This window comes from Pseudorca crassidens, chromosome 13 (assembly GCF_039906515.1).
Source record: "Pseudorca crassidens isolate mPseCra1 chromosome 13, mPseCra1.hap1, whole genome shotgun sequence".
Taxonomy (NCBI): Eukaryota; Metazoa; Chordata; class Mammalia; order Artiodactyla; family Delphinidae; genus Pseudorca; species Pseudorca crassidens.
The window spans coordinates 40,918,096-40,940,141 of record NC_090308.1 but is presented as its reverse complement, the minus strand read 5'-3'; the positions used below and the strand labels follow the sequence as shown (position 1 = coordinate 40,940,141).

The 22,046-nt window shown below is 36.0% G+C and overlaps 1 protein-coding gene across 2 annotated transcripts in view; it reads right to left on the bottom strand.

Annotated features, from left to right (window-relative positions):
- The window catches only part of MAN1A1 (mannosidase alpha class 1A member 1), a 173,356-nt gene that overhangs the window by 62,352 nt on the left and 88,958 nt on the right, over positions 1 to 22,046 (bottom strand). For both annotated transcript variants that reach the window (XM_067702249.1, XM_067702248.1), the window contains one exon: positions 16,466 to 16,560. In XM_067702249.1, coding sequence (XP_067558350.1) covers positions 16,466 to 16,560 — 95 coding nt within the window. The remainder of the gene's footprint in view (positions 1 to 16,465; positions 16,561 to 22,046) is intronic.

Genomic DNA, 22,046 nt, shown 5'->3' with positions numbered 1-22,046 from the left:
TATGTAAAACAGGAAAAAGAGCAAAAGATGGAACACCACTTTGTTACATATATACAATGGAATATGACTCAGCCATTAAAAAAGAATGAAATATTGTCATTTGCAGTGACATGGACGGACCTAGAGACTGTCATACTGAGTGAAGTAAGTCAAAGACAAATACCATATGATATTGCTTTTATGTGGAATCTAAAAAAATGATACAAATGAGCTTATTTACAAAACAGAAATAGAGTCACAGATGTAGAAAACAAATTTATGGTTACTAGGGGGGAAGGGGAGGGAGGGATAAATTGGGAGATTGACATATACACTCTAATATATATAAAATAGATAACTGATAAGGACCTACTGTATAGCACAGGGAACACTATTCAATACTCTGTAATGACCTATATGGGAAAACAATCTAAAAAAGAGTGGATATATGTATATGTATAACTGATTTACTTTGCTGTACACCTGAAACTAACACATTGTAAATCAACTATATTCCAATAAAAATTAAAAAAAAAGAAACACCACTTTGTAAAAAGCTTCCTACATTATTTTTCACTACAAATTAATGCCATATTTACACAACAGAGATTGACTAGAAAGATAGTTTTGTTAATTATACCTCTATGCATCGTTTTTTGTTTTAGAGGAGAAAAATAAATGATCACATTACTTCTTAATTCATTCAGGAGCTTTCATCTCCATGAATTCAGCACACAGTTACGCAGAACTTTTAGAAATCCCACAACTCAGTGGTATAGCTTATATTTGTAGAAGGAAACAAAATGTTAGGAGAACAAAGAAAGGAAGGTGATTAAACTTGTCTAGGGTGGGGAAGGGACAAGGTAGAGAGAAAGGAATTGAAGAAAATCTTTCACAGAATAGGTGACATAACTGGACCTTTAAAAACTGCAGACATATGATCCAGCAATCCCACTCCTGGGCGTATACCTAGACAAAACTATAATTCAAAAAGATACATGCACTCCTATGTTCATAGCAGCACTATTTACAATAGTCAAGACTTGGAAACAACCTAAATGTCCATCAACAGATGAATGGATAAAGAAGATGCAGTACATATATACAATGGAATATTACTCAGCCATAAAAAAGAATGAAATAATGCCATTTGCAGCAATGTGGATGGACCTAGAGATTATCATACTAAGTGAAGTAAGTCAGAAAGAGAAAGACAAATACTATATGATAGCACTTATATGTGGAATCTAAAAGATGACACAAATGAACACATCTATGAAATAGAAACAGAGTCACAGACATAGAGAACAGATGTGTTGCTGCCAAGGGGGAGGGGAGGTGGGGGAGGGATGAATTGGGAGTTTGGGATTAGCAGATGCAAACTAGTATATACAGAATGGATAAACAACAAGGTCCTACCATATAGCACAGGGAACTATATTCAGTATCCTCCGATAAACCATAATGGAAAAGAATATGAAAAAGAATATATATATGTGTGTGTATAAATGATTCACTTCACTGTACAGCAGAAATTAACACAACGTTGTTAATCAACTATACTTCAATAAAGTTTTTTTTTAAATGGCAGAGTTTTGTTGGGGGTAAGAGGGCCCTTCCAGCAAAGGAGCTGAATGAATATGCATGAACATGGGGGATTGAGAGCACAATGCCTATTTGAAGAAAAGCCCTATAGCTCTTGGAAAGCTGTTAAAGATTCTTGACTAAGGGGAGAAAGTGTGGAGAGCAGAAGGGTAATGTTTTGAGAACATTACTCTAGTTATAATAGATACATGCATGTAGTCAAATTGGAGGGTAGAGAAATTGGCGGCCGGGAGACTATTTCCAAAGCTACTGCTCCAGACAAGAACTGAACTGACAGGGGCTAGAACCCGGGGATGAAATGAGAATGGGAAAGAAGCCTGGCTGTGAGAGGAGTCAGAAATGTTATGGGAATGAAGTACATAGGATCTGATGACAGACTAGGTATCAGGAAAAGTATTTCAAAGTGTCCTCGGGATGAACTGAGGTTACTGGTGTAACAAAAGGTCAGTCTGAAAGGGACACTGGTTTGGGGATTAAAATCATACAGATGACTTCTGACAGGTTCAGTTTAGGAGCTATCTGGCACTCAGCAGGATATAGGGAGTACATTCCGTAGTGAGGACTGGGTTAGAGATTTGGATTAAAGGGTGGTTACCGCCACAAACGTAGGACTTAACAGTAGAATACCCAGATGTTTCTATCTAGAGAAGGCTCATAGGAGAATATCTTAACATCTCTGCAGAGTGGGGAGGATGAGGTCTGGATAAGTAGGTTGTGTGAAAGATGAAGAGAGAAGGATTGATGCCTTGAAGAGTCAAGATAAGACAAGAGAGGATACAAAGGCCTCTCTCACTGCACTGAGGGCCTGGCCACAGTACTAAAGGAAGCAGAGGGGGACTGAACCACAGAAAAACACTTTCACTCTTTCCTATACCACTAAGACTCTTAATGAATACAGTTTCAAATTTTGATCACCTTGACATTATCACAAAGATAAGGAGAAAATACAGAAGTAGAAGAGTAACTAAGATGGTAGGAAAGAAGAAAAATTGTTTCTAACAAAAAAGGTTTAAAAGAATTCAGGTTCTACATGAAAGGCTTAAAATATAATCTGTAATTTTTATCAAAAAATTTGTATCTGTTTTTCATTTGATCCTACTTGCAAAATAAATCTTTTTTCTTCTTCCCCAAAAAAGAAGAAAAAGGAATTCAGGTTCTTTATTCTAAAAGAGAGAATAGAGGGAAGATTTACATAATCCTAGCTCTTTCACCCAGATAAGAAAGATGCTAGGCACATAATTTTCCATTTTTAACTCTTTAGAAAGGAGAGTCTATTTGTTTACATCTATTTTTATCTTTAAATAGTGAAAGTGGGTTTAACAAAAGGTATAGTTCTAACCGAAGGGTACTGGTGAAATTTCATTCTGGGAGGCATGTGGAATTCAACCATACTCATTTAAAACACTTTTAATAACCTGGAAGTGCTGAATGATCGATATAGTACAAAGAGACGAACATGGTGATAGCCTATAATGGCAATAAAATATTAGGACAGTTTTCTCTTCCCTGTTTTTCTGCCAGGGATCAGAAAAATTTTAAAGCATAAAATTATTTCTTTTCATTGCAACTGTTCCAAACTATTCCAAAAGGAAATCTGAATTACAGAATTGGATATTTATGTCTGTGCCAGACTAGATTAAATCAAATTAATGAAAAATGTGAAATATACATATATTTGGAACTCCTCTGTGGACTACAGAGAATTGCAGAAGCATAAGGCATTAATATTAGCTTGTCTGGCTGCTTGTAGCTTGTGCACTCATACTTCCTCTTGCTTCCCATCTCGTCCCCTTTATATCTTTTCCTTTAGGATCAACAAAATAATAAATGTATTTTGTAGCATCTTTAGTTGGAAAAGAGACCCTAGGCTTTACTGCCTTTCGAAAAACTGGAAAAGCAAGTTTATTATTCTTATAAATCCATAAATTCCGGTTTTTGAAACTTCTTTTTAAAATATAAGTATGAAATCACCATCTCTTGGTCATAAGCCTCAGAAACATAAATTAGCGAATTCTGTAATTTGAAGTCCTCTGAATCTAGCAAAAATTTAGGATACTAGCACTAAATATGGTGTTCATTTTAAAATACCACTCTTCCAGTACAGACTAACACCCTCAGCCACTTTACTGCATACCCAATCAGTATTAAAGATTAATGCCTTTAAAGCACTTTCTGACCTATTTCATCTTAAAACCAATAACTCACCTAAGAAAAGCTCTTGATCTAATTAACAACTTTTTAAGGCAAACTTCCATGGTTGGCCCACTTTAAAGTGGAGAAAATTAATACCACAAGATTATGTAGCCTTATAATATTTGTATCTAGTTAAAAGTAATTTAGAACTTCCCTCGAAACCAATTTAAAAAATATTCTCAAGAGTAATCTAAACAGGATCAAAGTCCACTAAATATAATAAGACAATATGCCCATTAAAAACGGCCAAATGATAAGACATTGGTCCAGGCTTGATAAAGGCAAATGACATTTAGATACTTATTGTTTATGGCAGTAGCCTTTGAGACAGAATGCAAGACTCTTAATTAGAGTGCAGGAAGAAACTATCAGAGCTGCTATTTCTAAACTTTTTTATCTAAAAGAAAAAAGCTTTATTAAATTAAATATTCAGATATACACTGCTCCCCTCCCTTGGTGCTTATGTAAAAGGTTTCATATAAGACACCCAGAGGTTCCTGTAGAGACTACACAGTGAGGAGAGGTCGGCAGTGGAACCCTCACTGGTTCTACAGCTTTCAGCGACTTCGGATGTATTGGGGTTTATGAGCACAGAATGTCATTGATGTAGTTAACTTAAAAATCCAAGACCTCTACACAGTAGAAAAATTACAATATTATAACACTTTGTAAAGGGATGGAGAGTGACTACACAAATATTCTGCACTGAACAGAGATTTTTCTGATTGTCCTGAGGCAAAGTATTTAATTAAGAGTTGACATTTCACAAAAGAAATGTGTCCCTATTTGCTGATGTATTCTGGTACAAGTGGGTAGGATGCTACCTACCAGATAACTAAAAAAAAGAAAGAAAGAAAAACAGAAGAAATAGAAAGAAAGCATGCTTAACCCATCATTTGAAGATAAAGGTAACAATTTAAGAAGAATTTAAAAAAGAAATCTGAGTTCGAAAGAAACTCTAAGAAAAGATCATTTTGAAATTGGATGTTTATGAAAATATGCATGAATGTGGTTCACCTTTAAAATTCATATTTGTATCAAACTTGAGAATGGAATTTCCTATCCTGTTTTAAAATCTTCCAAAGGAAGAGTTCCAGAGGCTTTTCTTATTTTCTATTAGTTTGTAAGAAGAAATGATGATATCAGGAAAGACTGAAATTTTCTAGCAGAGTTACAAGAATATTCTTTGCATAATTAAAGAACAGGATTTAAAGCAAGCATCATGTTTTAAGAAGATCAGCTAATACCACACTTCTCTCATTAACACAACTTTTTATCTTTTCCACCTGGACAAAATTCAAACCAAGTTTTGAAATAAACACAGAACAAGACCTTGGAATCACTTACTGTATCACAAGCATTAAAATGAAATTTAAAAAAAATACAGCTCACACTAAAAATATCATTCATTTACTCTTAATGAAATTTTATTTCCTCATCTATATCTTATCCTTTTACAATTTTTTGAGTGTTTTAAAATGATCATGACATATTAATACAGTGGTACATATATATATAATTTATAAATAAAAATACATGTTCTGGGGTAAGTGCTCAAAAATAATTTACTGATAAGACAGCAAAAACGCTTAAAAACCATGGACTTGTCCTGATATAATTGTGCAGTACAAATTCTATCATGCAACTAGCTATGGTAATTGCATGTAAATAAATGGCTAAAAGTGATGCATTTATACAGTGTTAACATTAATTCTTCCTGTTAAGTTCAGGAACCATAATTTTTATACCTCATAGTGAATGAAATTGCCACAACTTTAGTCCTTATTTTATGGTATCCCAATAATTTAAAAATAACCCTTCTTCAGCTGGGCAGTTCCACTGTGTACTTCCCTTTGTTGTTCCAGATGATGACAATTACTATGAGGCCTCTATAATGTTTCCTTTGTTTGAGGAAGACTATGAGTTATAAACTGAACACATAGGAGGCTTGTTAGAATTACAGATGTGTGTATACATATTATACACACACACACACATAAACACAAACACAATTCTTTACTTGAAAAGCCATTCTTCCCTCCTAACTTAAACAGAGGTGATATGGATGGCTACCACAATGATGTAGGGTTCCTGAAATTCCATAGTGATCTGCTCTTTTGCATCTAAAAGACCCCCAACTTCTTGAATTTCTAAAGACCTGTCATAAACTTTATCCTTGTAAAATTGATACTATTTATTAATCTCACTTTAACAAATGAGGAAACCAAGGCTGAGAGAAAGAAGAGATGTGATCACATTATTTTTTAATATTGTTATATTCAATAAAACGCAGCATCTTAAACACATGGTTTGATGTATTTTGAGAAATAAATATGTATTTGTCACACTATTCTTAAGGTAGTGGAAGCAGGACTTATATTCCTGTTCTTTCTGCTGCCATTTTCTTACATACTTACAATCAGCAAAGTTATAGGAATTGGCACTGTCAGATACTTAAAAACTTATGGCAAATCTGTAATTCAGAACTCATTTATTTTCCAAAGTCCATTTGCAGAATGCCAACCAGGTATAAAAAATCACTATGCTGACAGCAGTTTGGAACAGAGAGAGTGGGACAGGACATTCCGTAGCTCCCTGAGGAGAGAGGGCACCAACCCAAGGGCACAAGGCATAGAAAAACAGAGATAAGAGAACACAAGAATGTGTAATAGTTTTGTCCAGCCCATACAGACGATCATTTAGAAAATCATATGCTTTAAGAGGGTTTGGCAGGTAGATTTACTGGCCTTTGAAATAAATGTAATCATATTTTAGAAGAAAGAAACACAAAAAATCCAAGCTCTTTGTATAATGTACACACACATAGCCATTAGGAATGATACGCACCTTAAAACAGCGTATGCAACTTTTATTGTACTTCCAGGGAGTAGAACAGACTTATGCTTAAATTTTGGAAAACTGCTCACTGATAAAGCCATTATAGTAATTGCACTGGGTCTGTTTATTAATTTGTCACAATTAAGTCAATAACAGCTTTACTAATGTCCTATTACTTGATTAGTTTTGAAAGTGATTATCTTAAGAACTCGACTTAATTGGAAGCCTCTCAATTTACAAGGTACATTAAACTCTCAGTAGCATCTTAAGATTATTCAACATATGCAGGTCATTACCAGTAATCACTGTTTTGTACAAATGTTCCATAGAAACTATAGCATGACATGCCAAAGAGGGAGAATGAGAGTTAATTAATAATGCCAGACTCCAAGTGACATTTCCAGGATAAAACGGCAACATGGGCATTCATATAAAGTCTTCCTAAAACTGGGTCTGTTACTAAAAATCAAATAATGGAAAGCTAGCAACTCTACACCTTACAGATGAAGACAATTTGTCATGATTGCTAAATCACCAGATTGCACTGCCTCTACTCATGCCCAGCTGCACATTAATTTCCAGATTAGTAAATTACAATTAATTCTTACTACTGCTCCATCACTTTTCTTTTTCCAGTTAATAAAAGAGACTGCAATCAATAATTGTTCATCCCAGTTTTCAGAACAGTTCAACTACAGCTATTACTACATAAGCAGGAAACATGAGTGGTTCGCGTACCCAAGGAGACTGTGAGGTCTTTAAAAATTATTGGCTGCAGCATAAATATTTTATATTGACCTTCCAATTCCAACTCAAAGATTCAAAGTAGTTAGTTGAATATTTACAATGATTAACAATTATAAAGGCTGAGAAAGTGTCTTGAGACCTAGGCTGATTTTCAAACACCTATTCAAACAATTTCATAACTTTTAGATTAAACTTTATTAGATATTTGAAAGGTCTGCCCTACACTAACATCGTGAGCCTGGTCTTGAGATTCATCACAGGAAAACTGATTGCTGCTTCATTAAAAACCTGGGATTGTAACTCCTTGAAAAGATTATTCCACTGCTGACCTATAAAGGCACTGTATGAATTATGTGTTTTGACTTGTTCCTAATCTAAGTTCTTCACACAGAATACATTTCAAATTGCCAAGGCTGATTTGCCCCCAACTGTGTGAACACAGTGAACAAAGCTGAATCTGTAAAACATTAGTTCTGTGCATTTGAAAATCTTGGGATGAAAGGCACTTTGAGTTTGTTGCATTCAAATAACTATGCGTCCTTAAACAAAATTTTCCTGGTGAGTTAACCACTTAAACAGTGGGGATGCTATGGGGAAAGTCATGGTCATATTCAACAATCCAATCCCATGGATTTTGTACCAAGAGTCTATCTGCCAAAAGTTGAAGAGTGAGGAAGGCCTCTTAAGAGACTTCCCACACACCACAAGTCGTTTTTTAACGGCTTTAAGCAATCCTCTTGGGATAGTTTGTCTCTCAATTGCCTACACACCACCTTTGATACGTTACTGCACTTTAATTACTCATTTGCTGTAATTGAGCCATAAAGGCAGGACCTTATGAAAATATACAAAAAATATTTTTCAATATCTAATCCATGGTTGAGTAAAATAACCAGTTTATTCACACATCACTTTTCTGCCACTCCCCTACCAGAAGTACAGCAGAAGAGGTCTATGGCAGATGGAGATTCTTGGAGAAAGAGAGTGGGTGGTGTGGAGAAGTTATGAGGACTCTTAGAGTCTGTGTTCAGAAACAGATTAGATCTGCTTCTTCCTCCAGAGAACAAAGGACACTGAAAACCCCATTTACCTGGGTATTAAGTTCAATTATGACCAGAGGAGTGGGAAGAAAGGGAACAGTTCATCTGCCCTTAGGCTCTTCAAATTCCTTCTGTCTCACAACGCATGACTAAGAAACAGCAAAGCATCCTTTGCTCAGAATTACTTGTCCCTTAAGTCTTAATAAAGGAGGCTATACACAAAGTACATTTAAATTAACTGTTGCCATCCTTATTGTCCACTTGCAATAAATAAATGCCTTTAGTTTGGTCAAGCTACTAAGTGCCTGGCATGGACGCAGTGATCGGTAGCTTGGTGAGAGGATTAAATGATTTGGAAGAAGCTTAGGTTCTCTCTTCCTCTGGTGGAAGGATAACCTTAGCCTCTTTTCATGGGCTGTGGAATGTCCTCAGATACAAAACAGGTCACCAGCTGCTGTTAATAAAGTCGCTTTGCTTGAAGCAACAAGAATGGCTTTATGGAAATAGCTCTTCTTAACAGTCACCCCGAAGTCCTTAATTAAAAATGCCTTTTTTCTCCTTCTATGCTAAAATGACCCAAACTTTGCTTTCTAGTCTTACTGGATTAAAAACTATATATTGCAAGGGAAAAAAGGAGATGTAAACTCTTTTTGGGTAATTAAGGTCTGGAATTAGCTGTTTTCTAGAAGCAACAAACTGCTTAGGGATAAGTGAAAATGTTGGGTAATTATTAACAAAAATAAATTAATCACAGAAACAGACCCCCTAACCCCCCCACCTCCACCCCATGGATGTTTGGAGTTGAGCAGCTCTGAGATTTAAGAATCTAAACAGCTTGGATGGCTCAGTCATTTCTTCTATTACAATGGTTCTCAAAGTGTGATCACTGAACAGAAGCATCAATCAGCCTCTGCATCACCTGGGATCTGGTAAGAAATGCAAATTATCAAGGCTGACCAAAAATCTGCTCAATCCGGAACTCTGCGGGAGGGGCTCAGCAATAAGTGTTTTAACAAGCCCTCTAGGCAATTCTTACATACATACTCTAAAAGGTTGGGAACCACTGTTCTATTAAAGCTGGGTATTTTCAAACCAATTGCCTAATATATTTCTATATTTCAAGAATTAAACTGACAATTAATGGGGAGGGAAAAGTTTTCAAAGGTAACTGAGAAGAGAAATGCAGCTATCCTTAGGATAAAAATACTAGATTCATAGCAGTGATTCTCAACCCTAGAATGAATACTGGAATGGTTGAACAGGCTTAAAAAAATACCAGGACCTTACTCCAAGCCAGATGAAACTGAGTGTAGGGTAGAGAGGCAGCAATGATATTTAAAAAATGCACCAGTTATTCTAAAGCACCGGGAAGGCTAAGAATCACTGATAGAAAATAACCACAGCAGTCAGACTCTTAATAGAAGTAGGACAGCCTAAGAACTAGAAAACAGGGCTACGTGGATGTTTCTAGCAAGAATATATATATACGTTTTCATAGACTAGGTTTGTGTCATATTAATTAAGCACTAGCTGGCATGCGGGACTTGGGAAGATAACATTACATTTTATTGCCTCATAGTCTCCTTAAACCTCCTGGGTTGAACAGTTCTTATTTCTAGAAGAGATAAGTCACCAATAAATATAATTTGAGAGAGGAATCTGAGTTTTGATCTTATAGGCTTATTTCAAAATAATTTTAAAAATAATATATGTTGGAGCATGAAGCCACCACGATCCTATATGGACTATGGGGATACCTTCTCTCTACACTTCTAGCTGGTTCTACTAATACCATCTTCCTTCCTGACAGAGGAAAACGGGACTCGAGTTTGAGAATGGATTAGAAGCACTGAGTGGCTTAAAAACAGAAGATTACCATAAAAAGGCATCAAAACCAAGTCAGTTTTAGCTATGTCCTATTTTACTGTTTTATACACACACACACAATTTCATAATTAATATTGAGCACAAAACCATAAATTAATAATAATTCCAATTTACATTTATTTCATAGCACTTTGCAATGATTAATCTTCTTTTACACATTAATTCATTAGATTTCCACAAAAATGCCTCATGAGGTCATCAGGATAGATACAATCATTGTTATTTTAGTTTTGCTTATGAGAAGACAAACTTAATTGAGTGAATTATCCAAGGCCAAGAGTTATATTGACAATGTTAATAAGTAGCAGCTTTAGCTGTGGTAATATTTTGATGTCTGATATTAGTAATTTTGTGCATGTCAGTTTTAAAACCTCAAAGTATGGTTATTTTTATTTCCAGAAGAGTATAAATAGACAAATGAATTAAAATAGATAAAAGAGGGAAACCCAATATAATAAAGTATCCAATCAGAAAAAATAAACACATAAAGCAGTTTCGCTTAAAATACTTGGAAAGACTGTAACTTCTTTTTTACTTTTCTAGAGTTGGTAGAACTTTTTTTTTTGTGGTACGCGGGCCTCTCACTGTTGTGGCCTCTCCCATTGCGGAGCACAGGCTCCGGACGCGTAGGCTCAGCGGCCATGGCTCACGGGCCCAGCCGCTCCGCGGCATGTGGGATCTTCCCGGACCGGGCCACGAACCCGTGTCCCCTGCATCGGCAGGCGGACTCTCCACCACTGCGCCACCAGGGAAGCCCTAGAGTTGGTAGAACTTATCTTTGAATTCTTAACAGATCCATAAAACATATAAATAAAAGATAAATTGTAAGATGCAGCTCTGATTTTATATTTGGGCTATATAACTGCTACAGAACATTTTTAGGATAACTAAGTACTATTTTACTTCTTAGAATATTAGCAAATCATTAAATAACTTTGATCTTCTCATATCAGAAGATTTGTTTCTTGATAAATTTTATATTATTCTTATGATGTTAAAGTATAGAACTGTATTCTGCTTCATTTTAAAACATAATACACCTCTTTCAAATCTGAAACCAGGTACTTTAAAAGATGGTTAGCAAATTTAAAAATGTAGAAGTTTATATTTCAACTGTCAAGTAAATATGCAGGGAGATATATGGAAAATACTTAAAAAAATTTTAACCTAATTAGACTGTCTTTCATACTTTGTGTCTATTAAAACTCATCAACTATAATTTAATATTCAAGCATTTTACACCACCAAAGTATTACAAAACACAAAGAGGGGGTTTGTTACAATACACATACTACATGCTTCATACAGGAGAATCTCTCACTATTAGAAAACATTAAGCTGCGTACTATTCTTAATTAAGACCCCATTTCAGATAAAGTAAAGCAATTTGCAATTTAATTATAATAATACACACTGCAATGTAACTAATGACATAGTATGCATTTGCATTGGATAATTAGAGTAGTCGGTAAATAAAGCTTTACAAAGCAGGAAATAAAAACAGGTAAGGGAGTTGTGGTTCGTTCATCTCCTTGCTTACTAATGAGAGCTAGAATAGAGATCAGTCACTTCCCAGCACGTTCCTTGATGTGTGCAATAAAATCACGTGCTGTAGACAGATCCACTAACCTAATATAACCACCAGGTAGGTGTCAGTTCAGAGAAATACACGAAGAGAAACAAGTGATAAAGCAGTATAAGCTAAAACTAACTCATAGTAAAGACAGAGTAATTACTAGGAATGCCCAGACTATATGCCCTGTGATGTAAATGAATAATGGGAATATTAACCGCATTATTTTAAATTAAGAACACACTTTAGAAAACCCCAAATTAGTATATATATTCTACTTAGGCTTAAATTATACCTAGAATTATGGAAGTGGTGAAATGTTTGATTTTACAAACCACAAAAGTGATTTTTCTTCTTTAGGTTGGAGAAAAAAAATGCATAGGGTCTCTTGCTAATAGTAGTAACAAGATCAGACATCAAATTTTAACATTTTCACATTAGAGAAACTGAGTTCTACCAAAATCTAATCTGTTAAATCTAGGCAATGTTTTCCTTTTAGCAGAGGTATTACGTAACTTACGCATCTTCATTTTACTGTCATATTGGTGAAGCAAGCATGTTGCTCTAATCAGGTACTGTGTATAACATCCAGGTGTTTGTTCAGTCAAATTACCACTTGTTATCAACTCATAATTTCAATTAACTTACAGCTTAATATAGCATCTCTTGAATCGAGAATTTATTATAGATGGAGCAGAAGAGATAGTTATAACATTTTTTTCTGAACAGATTTGGGACAGACTTTCTAAGGCAGGATATGAGTAAATTATTTAGGTTCTCTGCTATTCTCAGTTTGCACAAATACTGAAATCTAATTTGGCTTATTGGTGTTTTGGCTCCAAATACATAAACCTCCCCAATTCAAAATACTGCTTGCTTTAAATCAACCTGGTGAGTACTCATTATCTCTCCTTGGCACAGACTACCTTACATTTGTCAATTACATGAGTGAGTGTATAACATACAAAATATATATTCTGCTTTACTAACCAGGCTGTAAATATGAATACCCTGAGAGAAACACCATGTCTGTTATCTTTTTAAATAAAGTGAAAAGAAGCAGAAAATCTTACCTGGACCTAGCATAGAAACTTCATCACAGCAGGGACTAAAATAAATGCTTTTTTTTTTTTTTTTTTTTTTAACAAAGAAAAGGTAAAGAAACCAATTATCTTTAGGCAAAAACCTGAACACTAGAGGAATGTGAACCGATAATACCAGTAAGTTCACATTTTTGTTAACATATAGGTGTTGGCGAAGAGTAGCCTCCATAACTATGTTCAAAATTGAGGCACAAGAGCAGAATTATATTACAGACAGCATATTTGCCTCCCCCATCATAATTATTGCCAAGAGTTTCAAAGCCAGTCAACAGTGAATACAGAGCTATTCTAAAAAGCATCCTTGAGCACTTTTTTCTCTTGGGCATCCTTCCTTTTTCTCTTGGGCATCCTTCCTATCTATAGATACTCCCTTATTCTGAGAAGTTAATTAAAATATAATTTTGCCAGACATATTTTTCCCCATCTCCTTTGAAACTTCTACTGGTGACAGGCTTCAGAAAACTAGAAAATAAGCTCCATGCCAGCTGTCCCTTGTCCCCTGGCCCATACTGTGAAAATACAGAGATTCAGAGAAAACAGCATATATGTACAGGTTGACATCAACAGCACATCCTGAAATCTAATTATTGCAGTTAAATATGAAACACTGCTTTTGTCCCCTAGAGAAAATTCTTCAAGATGATAAATCAGTTTCACAGCTAGAAGAAGAAAGGATTCCATGAGAGTACTTGATTGGGCAAAGGGATAGGATGAATTTTAGTGGGTTGATATGACTATTAATTTTGCCAAGGTTTATTGCATAAATTTGGGTAAGCCACTGCCATTTAGTAAATGGAATTGAGAGTGGATAAAATATATAATAAAAAATTCATACAGGTTGCCAGGAAGAAGTTAAAAGTGTTCCTGTCAGTTGTAAAATGGTCACCTAATTTCCTCTAGTTTAACATGAAAACATCAGAGAATACATAAATGAAATGGCACATTATTTTTGATCCAAAATAATTTTCCTGTAATATTTGAAATTAAAAGTTCTAATGTAAAATACTGTAAAATACTGTAAAATACTGTAAACCTAAAATAAGGTCTTAAGAAAAAGTTAAAGCCCTAGTTAATGAACTTTCAGGAGATACAGATAAAAAAGATAACAGCAGATTCAATACTGAATAGTTTTTAGAACTACTCCTTTATGTACTGAAAAATATCTCCACTGTACACAAAGATAGGTATAACTAAGGAAAAAATCCTCTTGGCTGTAAAAAAATAAACACTATGTTAAATATGCTTTAAAACCATCTAATTTCTTATGATGATTTCAAGAGAGGCTAGAATTAATTAAATGATATCAGCACCTTACAATAACTAACTGAACTTTTGCAAAGATGTAGGCCCGCACCTCTATTAGTTTTCGGAGGCCTTTATCTAATTCCATTACCTTCCAGGAAGCAATAAGAACTATCTCCACAGCATCTTAGAGTAGAAGGCTGGAGTGATCATTCACTCCAGTATTTTAAACCTGGGGGGCCCTTAGGTCCTAGGTGGACTCCAATGGTACTGTTAGCTTTTGGAAACTGAGTAAAAGTATGTGTACTCAGGAATATGCCTTTTATGAGGAGAGGGCCGTGTTTCATCAGAATTTCAAAGTGAAATAAACATGAAAAGGTACAGAAAAAACTAGTTAAGTAGCCTAACTTCCAGTTTACAAATAAGCCTGGAGAGTTAAAATGATTGCTCTAAAGACAAACCTAGAATAGCTATAAAATACCTAGAACCAGGTCTCTTGATAACCAATTAACTCAGTGTACTATTATGCCCATATCATTCTTCTCAGAGGGTAAGTAGGAAAAATGTGTTAAATGTGCACAGTGTTTTCATAACTGGATCTTATCTCAAGTAACAGAGAAGTTTCTAGGTCAGAATACTATCTATAAATACAAAGTATGAAGATATGGAAGGCAATACAGGTGATCTACGTAAGCCAAAAAAAAACCCTCACGGATCTCCCAACACCATACTGCCTCCAAGCCAAGCATATACGCCCACTTTCACCCTAAGACAGCATAGCACATGCCACTGATCTCCAAGCTGACAGAGAAAGCCGCAGGAGTCCAAAGGGAAGAATGGATGGATCCTGAGATATCACAATGTGCAATAGAGAACTACCTCAGTTTAACACGGCCCAGGGGTTTGAACTTTCCCTGGCTCACTGCCTCAACACCCACGCCTCTGCCCCAAACACACACACACACACACACACACGCACGCACGCACGCACGCACACACACAGAGACACACATACATATATAAAATTATAGACAGGTACAGCGTGATTTCAAGTATAGATATATAACATACAAATGAAAACAAAGCATGAATTTAACTGATTTATTAGCCAATTAATTTCATGATTTTTCATGATTAATTTTAGGAAGGAATGTCACTAAAATAAATAATTAGGAAGAAATGTGCACTAATCTTGCCAAGTCACCCTGTGTATCCTCTTGCCATTTCTAAAACAAGAAAGCCATTTAACTTGTGCCTATGAATCAATATGTGTATAAACATCTAAGCACATATTCTAGCTCCTCCGTTTACATATGGTATGATTTTGGGCAAATGACTTAGTCTCTCTGTGACTCAAGTTCCTGATTAGTAAAACAGAGATAACAGCAGTACTGACCTTACTGAGTTGTTGTGAGGATTAAATGTGGTAATATGGGTAAAGTACCTAGAATAAACTTTCATATTTTATGATGACAAAAGAACTGTCATCATTGTCATCCTCACCATCATCACAAAGAGACATATAGGCAATTAATTAGTTATGGAGAAGAAGGAGTTAAGAAGGAAGCTTAAGATAAAATTGTTTATTAACAAAATGCTCAAGCTATCATGAAAATTCAAACTGCTTCCTGGGAGAATACCAGAAAGTCTATTCGGCCCAGGCGTTTCTTGGGGCCACATTGCCATGGACTTGGCATGCCAGGGTTCTCCACCCAAATGGGATGAGAAGGATGGGTTGATCTGGGCCAATGGAGCAGTCCCTTCCCTCCTTACAACTGTGGGTGAGCAGCGTCAGGTGCTCCAGTCTCAGTTACACCAACTTGTTGTGTGGGAGACCTGATTAGTCTAAATGTTGTATCTCTGCAATATCTCTGACCAGCAGCTTAACTGAAGGGAAGTGATCTTAGGAATTGACTTCTTTGAAAGTGAAATGTTTTGATGACAATTTTAAAGATAATGGGATGCTCTCGGAATTTATGGAGACAGTATGCAACATCCCCATGAAACAGTGAAAACCTTGAATCATGTCTTGTGTGCATGCCTCTCTTGGGGTCATTCGATCCCACGACGGGAACCCATCTAAAGCCACGGAACAATGAAAAACACTAATAACTTCCAACACAAAGACAGACACCAAGACTCCCAATGGTGTTAGTCACCAACATCATTCAAGTAATTATCCATCCGGTGTCTATTTGTTAGACCACAATCTTGAATATGTCAACTTAAAACATGTTGTCGAAAATGAAGAGTTTTACCTTTTTATATTCAGCAATGCCCAAGGTATTCCAGAGGGAGTATGAAATGCAGGTAGCAATTTTACCCCAAGTTCCACTGCTTTCTTTCGAAATATCTGAAACGTTAAACAATTAAGTGAGCTACTGTTGAAAGAAAAACAAAATATGCTATTCTACTATCTCACATTGAGCATGCTTCTACTTAAAATTTTTTTGATGTGAAAAAATAAAAGTTTCTCAAATTAATAGAATTACCTAGGAATGTAAGAATGGTCCAGGGGCCATTGTGCTGTGCCGTATTTATTACCAATCTTGGTTGCACAAAGAATCATGTAGGGAGGTTTGAATAATACTGATGTCTGGGTAGCACTCCTACGATTCTAATTTCTATGGTTTAGGGCTCCCAGGTGAGAATTTTTTAAAGCACCACAGGTGGTGTCAAGTGATTCCAACGTGCAAGCCAGAGGGGAGAACCACTGTTGCTGGTGAGTAAGTCTTGGATTGAAAATCAGGAGCTCTGGTCCTGTTCTGCCTTCACTTATTTACTAGGGCACAGAGAAAGCATAAGTTGTAAAAAGACATATTATTACAAGTAATCTATACATCCTCTCAGCCCTGTGCGGTTTTAACTTCCTCTTACGTTAAGTGTAGGTGATATGGAAGATACAAAGTTAAATTTGATACAAATTTCTGCCAATAATTTAGTAAAGAAGGCAATATATGCATATATGTATCTGGAACACAGATAAAATGACTGCATAACTTAAAATCACCTAGGAGTTCAGGTGAGTTCAGTAAGTCTGTATGGTGGAGACGGCATTTAGATGAGGATTGTATGCAGTGTGTAATGGGGTTTAATAATGCTAGAGACAGGCTGAGGCGGGGGGAGTGGAGGGGCATCCCTGAAGGTAAGCACAGACACAGGCAAGCGGGGGCCTGCAGAAGAAAATGGAATAAGTCAGCTTCCCTGTCCACAAAAAGGGGGAATACTGGAAAATAAGGTCAGGTGTACATAGCATAGGCCCAAATCATGAAGGCTCATAAATGTAAGGCTAAGAATTTTATCCTGTTAAAATGGAAAAATATTGAAAGTTTCTGAGCAGCCAGTTCACTTGAGCAGAACTGTGCTTTAGGAAGATTCATTAGATGACATCCCTTCACAGTTTTAGGTCCAAAGAAAAGCACTAAGTTAATTTACTCATTGAAGGAAGGACTGCTACAGCTTTCCCCATTATAGCTGTGGCAGCAAGCAGGAGCCTTGTCCCTTCTCCTTGCCATACTGTATGACTGAGCATGGTGGGCTGGGAGCTTACTATTGCTTCTGCCTCTTCCTCAAACAAGGGAGATGTGAGAAAGGTTGGGGAAACCCTGAAAAGCATGGAGAATGAAAGCAAAGTCCTCTCCCAGCAAGGGAAAGCATTCATTAAAGCCACTGTCAAAGAAGCCTTGTGTGTCCAGAGGAAGGGGTTTCAGTCCTTAACTCCTTCTTTAAGACCCAAGCCTCCCCACAGAGAAATTCAGGCACTGGGCTTTGGGGCTGAGGAGAATTCAGTAATACCGATATTGACACTGTTTCTGAAACCCTACTCTTTTGGAATCTAACTCTTACTTTGTAATGAAAGTTGAGGAAATAATCAGTTTTAATGTAAGAATTTGGCTGGCAGTCAATTTAGATAAACTAGCATTCCTGGAATACAAATGAGGACACAGACATTTGTAGTATATAAGGAACTAAAAAATAAAGATACCATTTTTTCCCCACAAGTTATTATTATAACTCTTTCTGAAGTGGACAATTTCCTGTTTCAACAGCAAACGGTGAATGGAAGAAGAGGAGAAAGAAAATAAGCCAAAAGGTATATTCTTCCTTTCCTGTCTCTGTCATGCCCTAGAGAATTCCAAGGGCTCTTCTGCCGTAAGGGATTATCCAATCACTGCCCAGCCATCTGCTGACTTTCTAGTTTCCACCCAACTTTTAAAACTGTTAATTAATTAACTCCTTTTCAAGAAACTTACATAGGACAGAAGTCAGACTTGTAATTAAAACACCATCATGAATATTACAGCCATATGGCATGGGAGTTAAGGGCTCAGGCTTTGAAAACACAATGCCTATATTGGAATCTCAGCTCTACTTCTTCAAATTGGGTATAATCTTGGGCAAACTGCTTAATCTACCTGTGCCTAAATTTCCTCAACTATAAATTGGGGATAACAATAGCATTTGCTATTTTAAAGGTTGTGGAAAGAAACTGAATGAACTATTATATTTAAAGACCTTAGGACACAAAGTCATCACTCTAAAAGGTTAGTGGTAGTTTTTATGGTAAAATGATAAGGGTATTTCCCCAAGAACTTTCCCTATTTACTGCCTGAAATTCTTTCTTTTCTTTAATCCAGCTGCTGTTTTGGTACGTTCTACTTGGGTTCTCTGTGTGCGTGAATATGTATTTTTATAGACAAATATACTGGGTTGGCCAAAAAGAATATTCGGATTTTTCCATAAGATGTTATGGAAAAATCCGAATGACCTTTTTGGCCAACCCAATACGCGCGTGTGTGTGTGTGTGTGTGTGTTCGCGTGTGCATGTGCACGCACATGTATGCCTCCCCCACCCTCAAACACACACTCTTCATCAAAAGCATTCATTCTCAAGAGCTAAGCCTTTAGTTCGCATCATTGCATTCCCAAATTCAACTTTCCATCTTGACTCTAGCTCTGCACTTCTACTTCTGTGCTCACATCACAATCTGGGCACCCTGTTGTCTTTTGGAACTTAAGATATCCAAGGTGAAATCAATCATTTAATGTCCAAGGCAAATGTCCCTAGTTCCATCACTGACACTACTGGTCAGCCAGTCCCTGGGGCTCAAGAGAGCACGCATTTTGACTTCTGATTTCTCTCTTCAGTTATTAAGCATCAACATTAAAGTTCTTGGCAACATCACATATACAGCCCATTCCCTTTCTGTGATACAAGCACAGTCCATTCATATTTTCATCACCAGGTACTATGAAGGGCATGAGAGCAAAGAAGGTCCTCTTACCTGGTTTCCCATTCTCCAGGATTTCCCCTCCTGTCTCCATTAATCTGTATCTATGTTATCTGATTTCTCTTTTTACCATACAACTTTCTTATTTCAAGAAACCATAATAATTCCCTCTGTTGTATGAAATGTCATGTCAGAAATGATCTACTGACTTTTCAGTGACCTCTATGAATCAGACCATCTATTATCTTCTATTTTTTCAAAGATCATCCTGGCTGAAGCTTGAGTCTTCAGGGTTTCAAGTACTCATTCAAGTTCAGTCTACCGTAGTATCTTTGTTAAAAAATGTTTTTCCTCTCAGATCTATTGAGATATAATTGACATACAACATTGTGAAAGTTTAAGGTGTAACACATGATGATTTGATACATACAGATATTGTGAAATGATTACCACAACAAGGTCAGTTAACACTTCCATCTTCTTGCATAATTATCTTTTGTGTGCATGTATAATGCCATCTTAGTATACTTATTTACATAGTTCTCTCATCCTGAAACACGCTGTTCTGCCTCCTGTTGGCCAATCCAAATTCACTCATTCTCCAAGGTCCAGATCAAGTCCCAACCCCAGGCCAAGATCTTTATCTTCTGTGAACTTCTACACTGACAACTGGCATCACAAAATGCAGCATTTGATTACAGAGGGCAAGATCCAGATCTCTCAATGTTTTCTCCTGTTATTCTCTTGTATCCTCAAATAATTTTCTTTTCTTTAAAAGTAGAGAAAAAAATCTCCATTTCTCCTTCATTGTCTATTATACATATCCAACCCAAATTTGGTCATTTTGTATTAAATTTATTGATATCTCCACATTATTCCTATGAGTGGTAGGTGGGAAGTTTTTATAATCTCAGTTAACAGACAGGAAGGAAACAGCGACCCTTTCCATCTTGAGGTTTTTGCCTTTGCTCTTTCCTCTGGCTGCAATGGCCTTTCCCTAGTTCTTTGCATGCCTGGTTCATTCTTAACTTTAAGAATCCACTTAAAAGTCCCCTTTTAAGAGACGTCTTTCTTAACCACCCCACATAAAGTTGGCCATTCTCATGTATTGTTTATCATATATCACCTTGCTTATTTCCATCCCACTATTTATCACATCCTAATTATCTTATTTGCTTGCTTGTTGATTGTTTGACAACCCCACTAGATGTAAGCTTCATGAGGGCAGGACTTTGCTGGTACTCAATAAATGTTCATTTAATAAATGAATGAATCAATCAAATATTAATAAATATATCTGGAGCACTGTAATGAGAAACCACTAATATTCTAGTATTTGCAAAGTGTTCTATTCTATTCCACGAGTTTCTATTGTCTGCAAATAAATATATCAAGTATTCTGCAGTCTCAACCTTGGGCACAATTACAAAATAGTTTTTGGATGAAAACATGAACTAACCTATTGATGCTTTAAATGAAATCATACGTTGGCCTAAATCAATTTCAATTCTTAATATTTGATTTGTTACCTCCTCTTGAGACACGAAGAGGTTAGTTACTTGGAGGAGGAATCCAGATTCTCAAAGAGAGCATCTTTCTACCCAAAATAGTGAGTAATAAAATTCCAAACTAGCTAACAAAGTTAATATTGTTAAAAGAATAAAGGAGAAATGTCACAAATCATTCTAAAGAGCAGTTAAGTTTTAACTAGCACATCTTAGATAACGTGCTCAAAAGTAAATGACCACAAAAAGCACACTAAAGGGTACTTCACTGCCCCTGCAAATGAGGCAGGCATGCTGGAGGGAGCATTGGACCCAGGTCAGCACTTGGATCCTAGGATTGGCTCTACTACGGTTCAGTGGGAGGCCTGGACCCATCACTTAACTTTTCTGGTTCTCAGCTTCCCCAGTGAAATGGGAGAGCAGGGCTGATAATTTCTAGTTTTGATTTATTCCTGAAAAAACTAGTATCAGGAGTCACAAAGCTAGTACTAAAATGAGACTGGCAAAAAAACCAAAACTATCATAATTTTTTAGATAGAAAGTGCTAATTTGCCACCCAATTCTTAGTCAATCTTGGTTTTCAGGGTTTGTTGGTACCTATATTTGGCAGGTGGGTTTTGTAAAGTTAAGAGGGCAAGATGAAAAATGACAGGTAATAAAATGTAATCTGTGCTGATAATAGAAGACATACTCATTTTTAAAAAAATGACCATTAAAACTGAATAGGGTTTTTGGGCAACTTGCACCAATCAGTTTGAAATGGGCAGGTATCTAATGACCCAAAAGGAATCTTCAAAAAGATTCTGCATTATGGAGATTCTGATTACATTCACAGAAAAAATCAAAACTAATAAAATTTGCTTAAAGAAGAGTGGTAAAATGTTATGAAACAGCTTCTAAAATCTTTCAAGCATGTAATGAATAAATAGGTGTAAATAAAAACTTTTACGGTCTAAAGTTAAGAGTTTCAAAATGACTATACCTAAACTGTATCTTTTCATTATACTTAAATAACATCATCACAGTCTTAGTGCTGTTTTTGATCAAAAGTTTAAAAAAACTTCAGATTTTAGAACCTACCAAATAAATCTTTTATCTTTTTA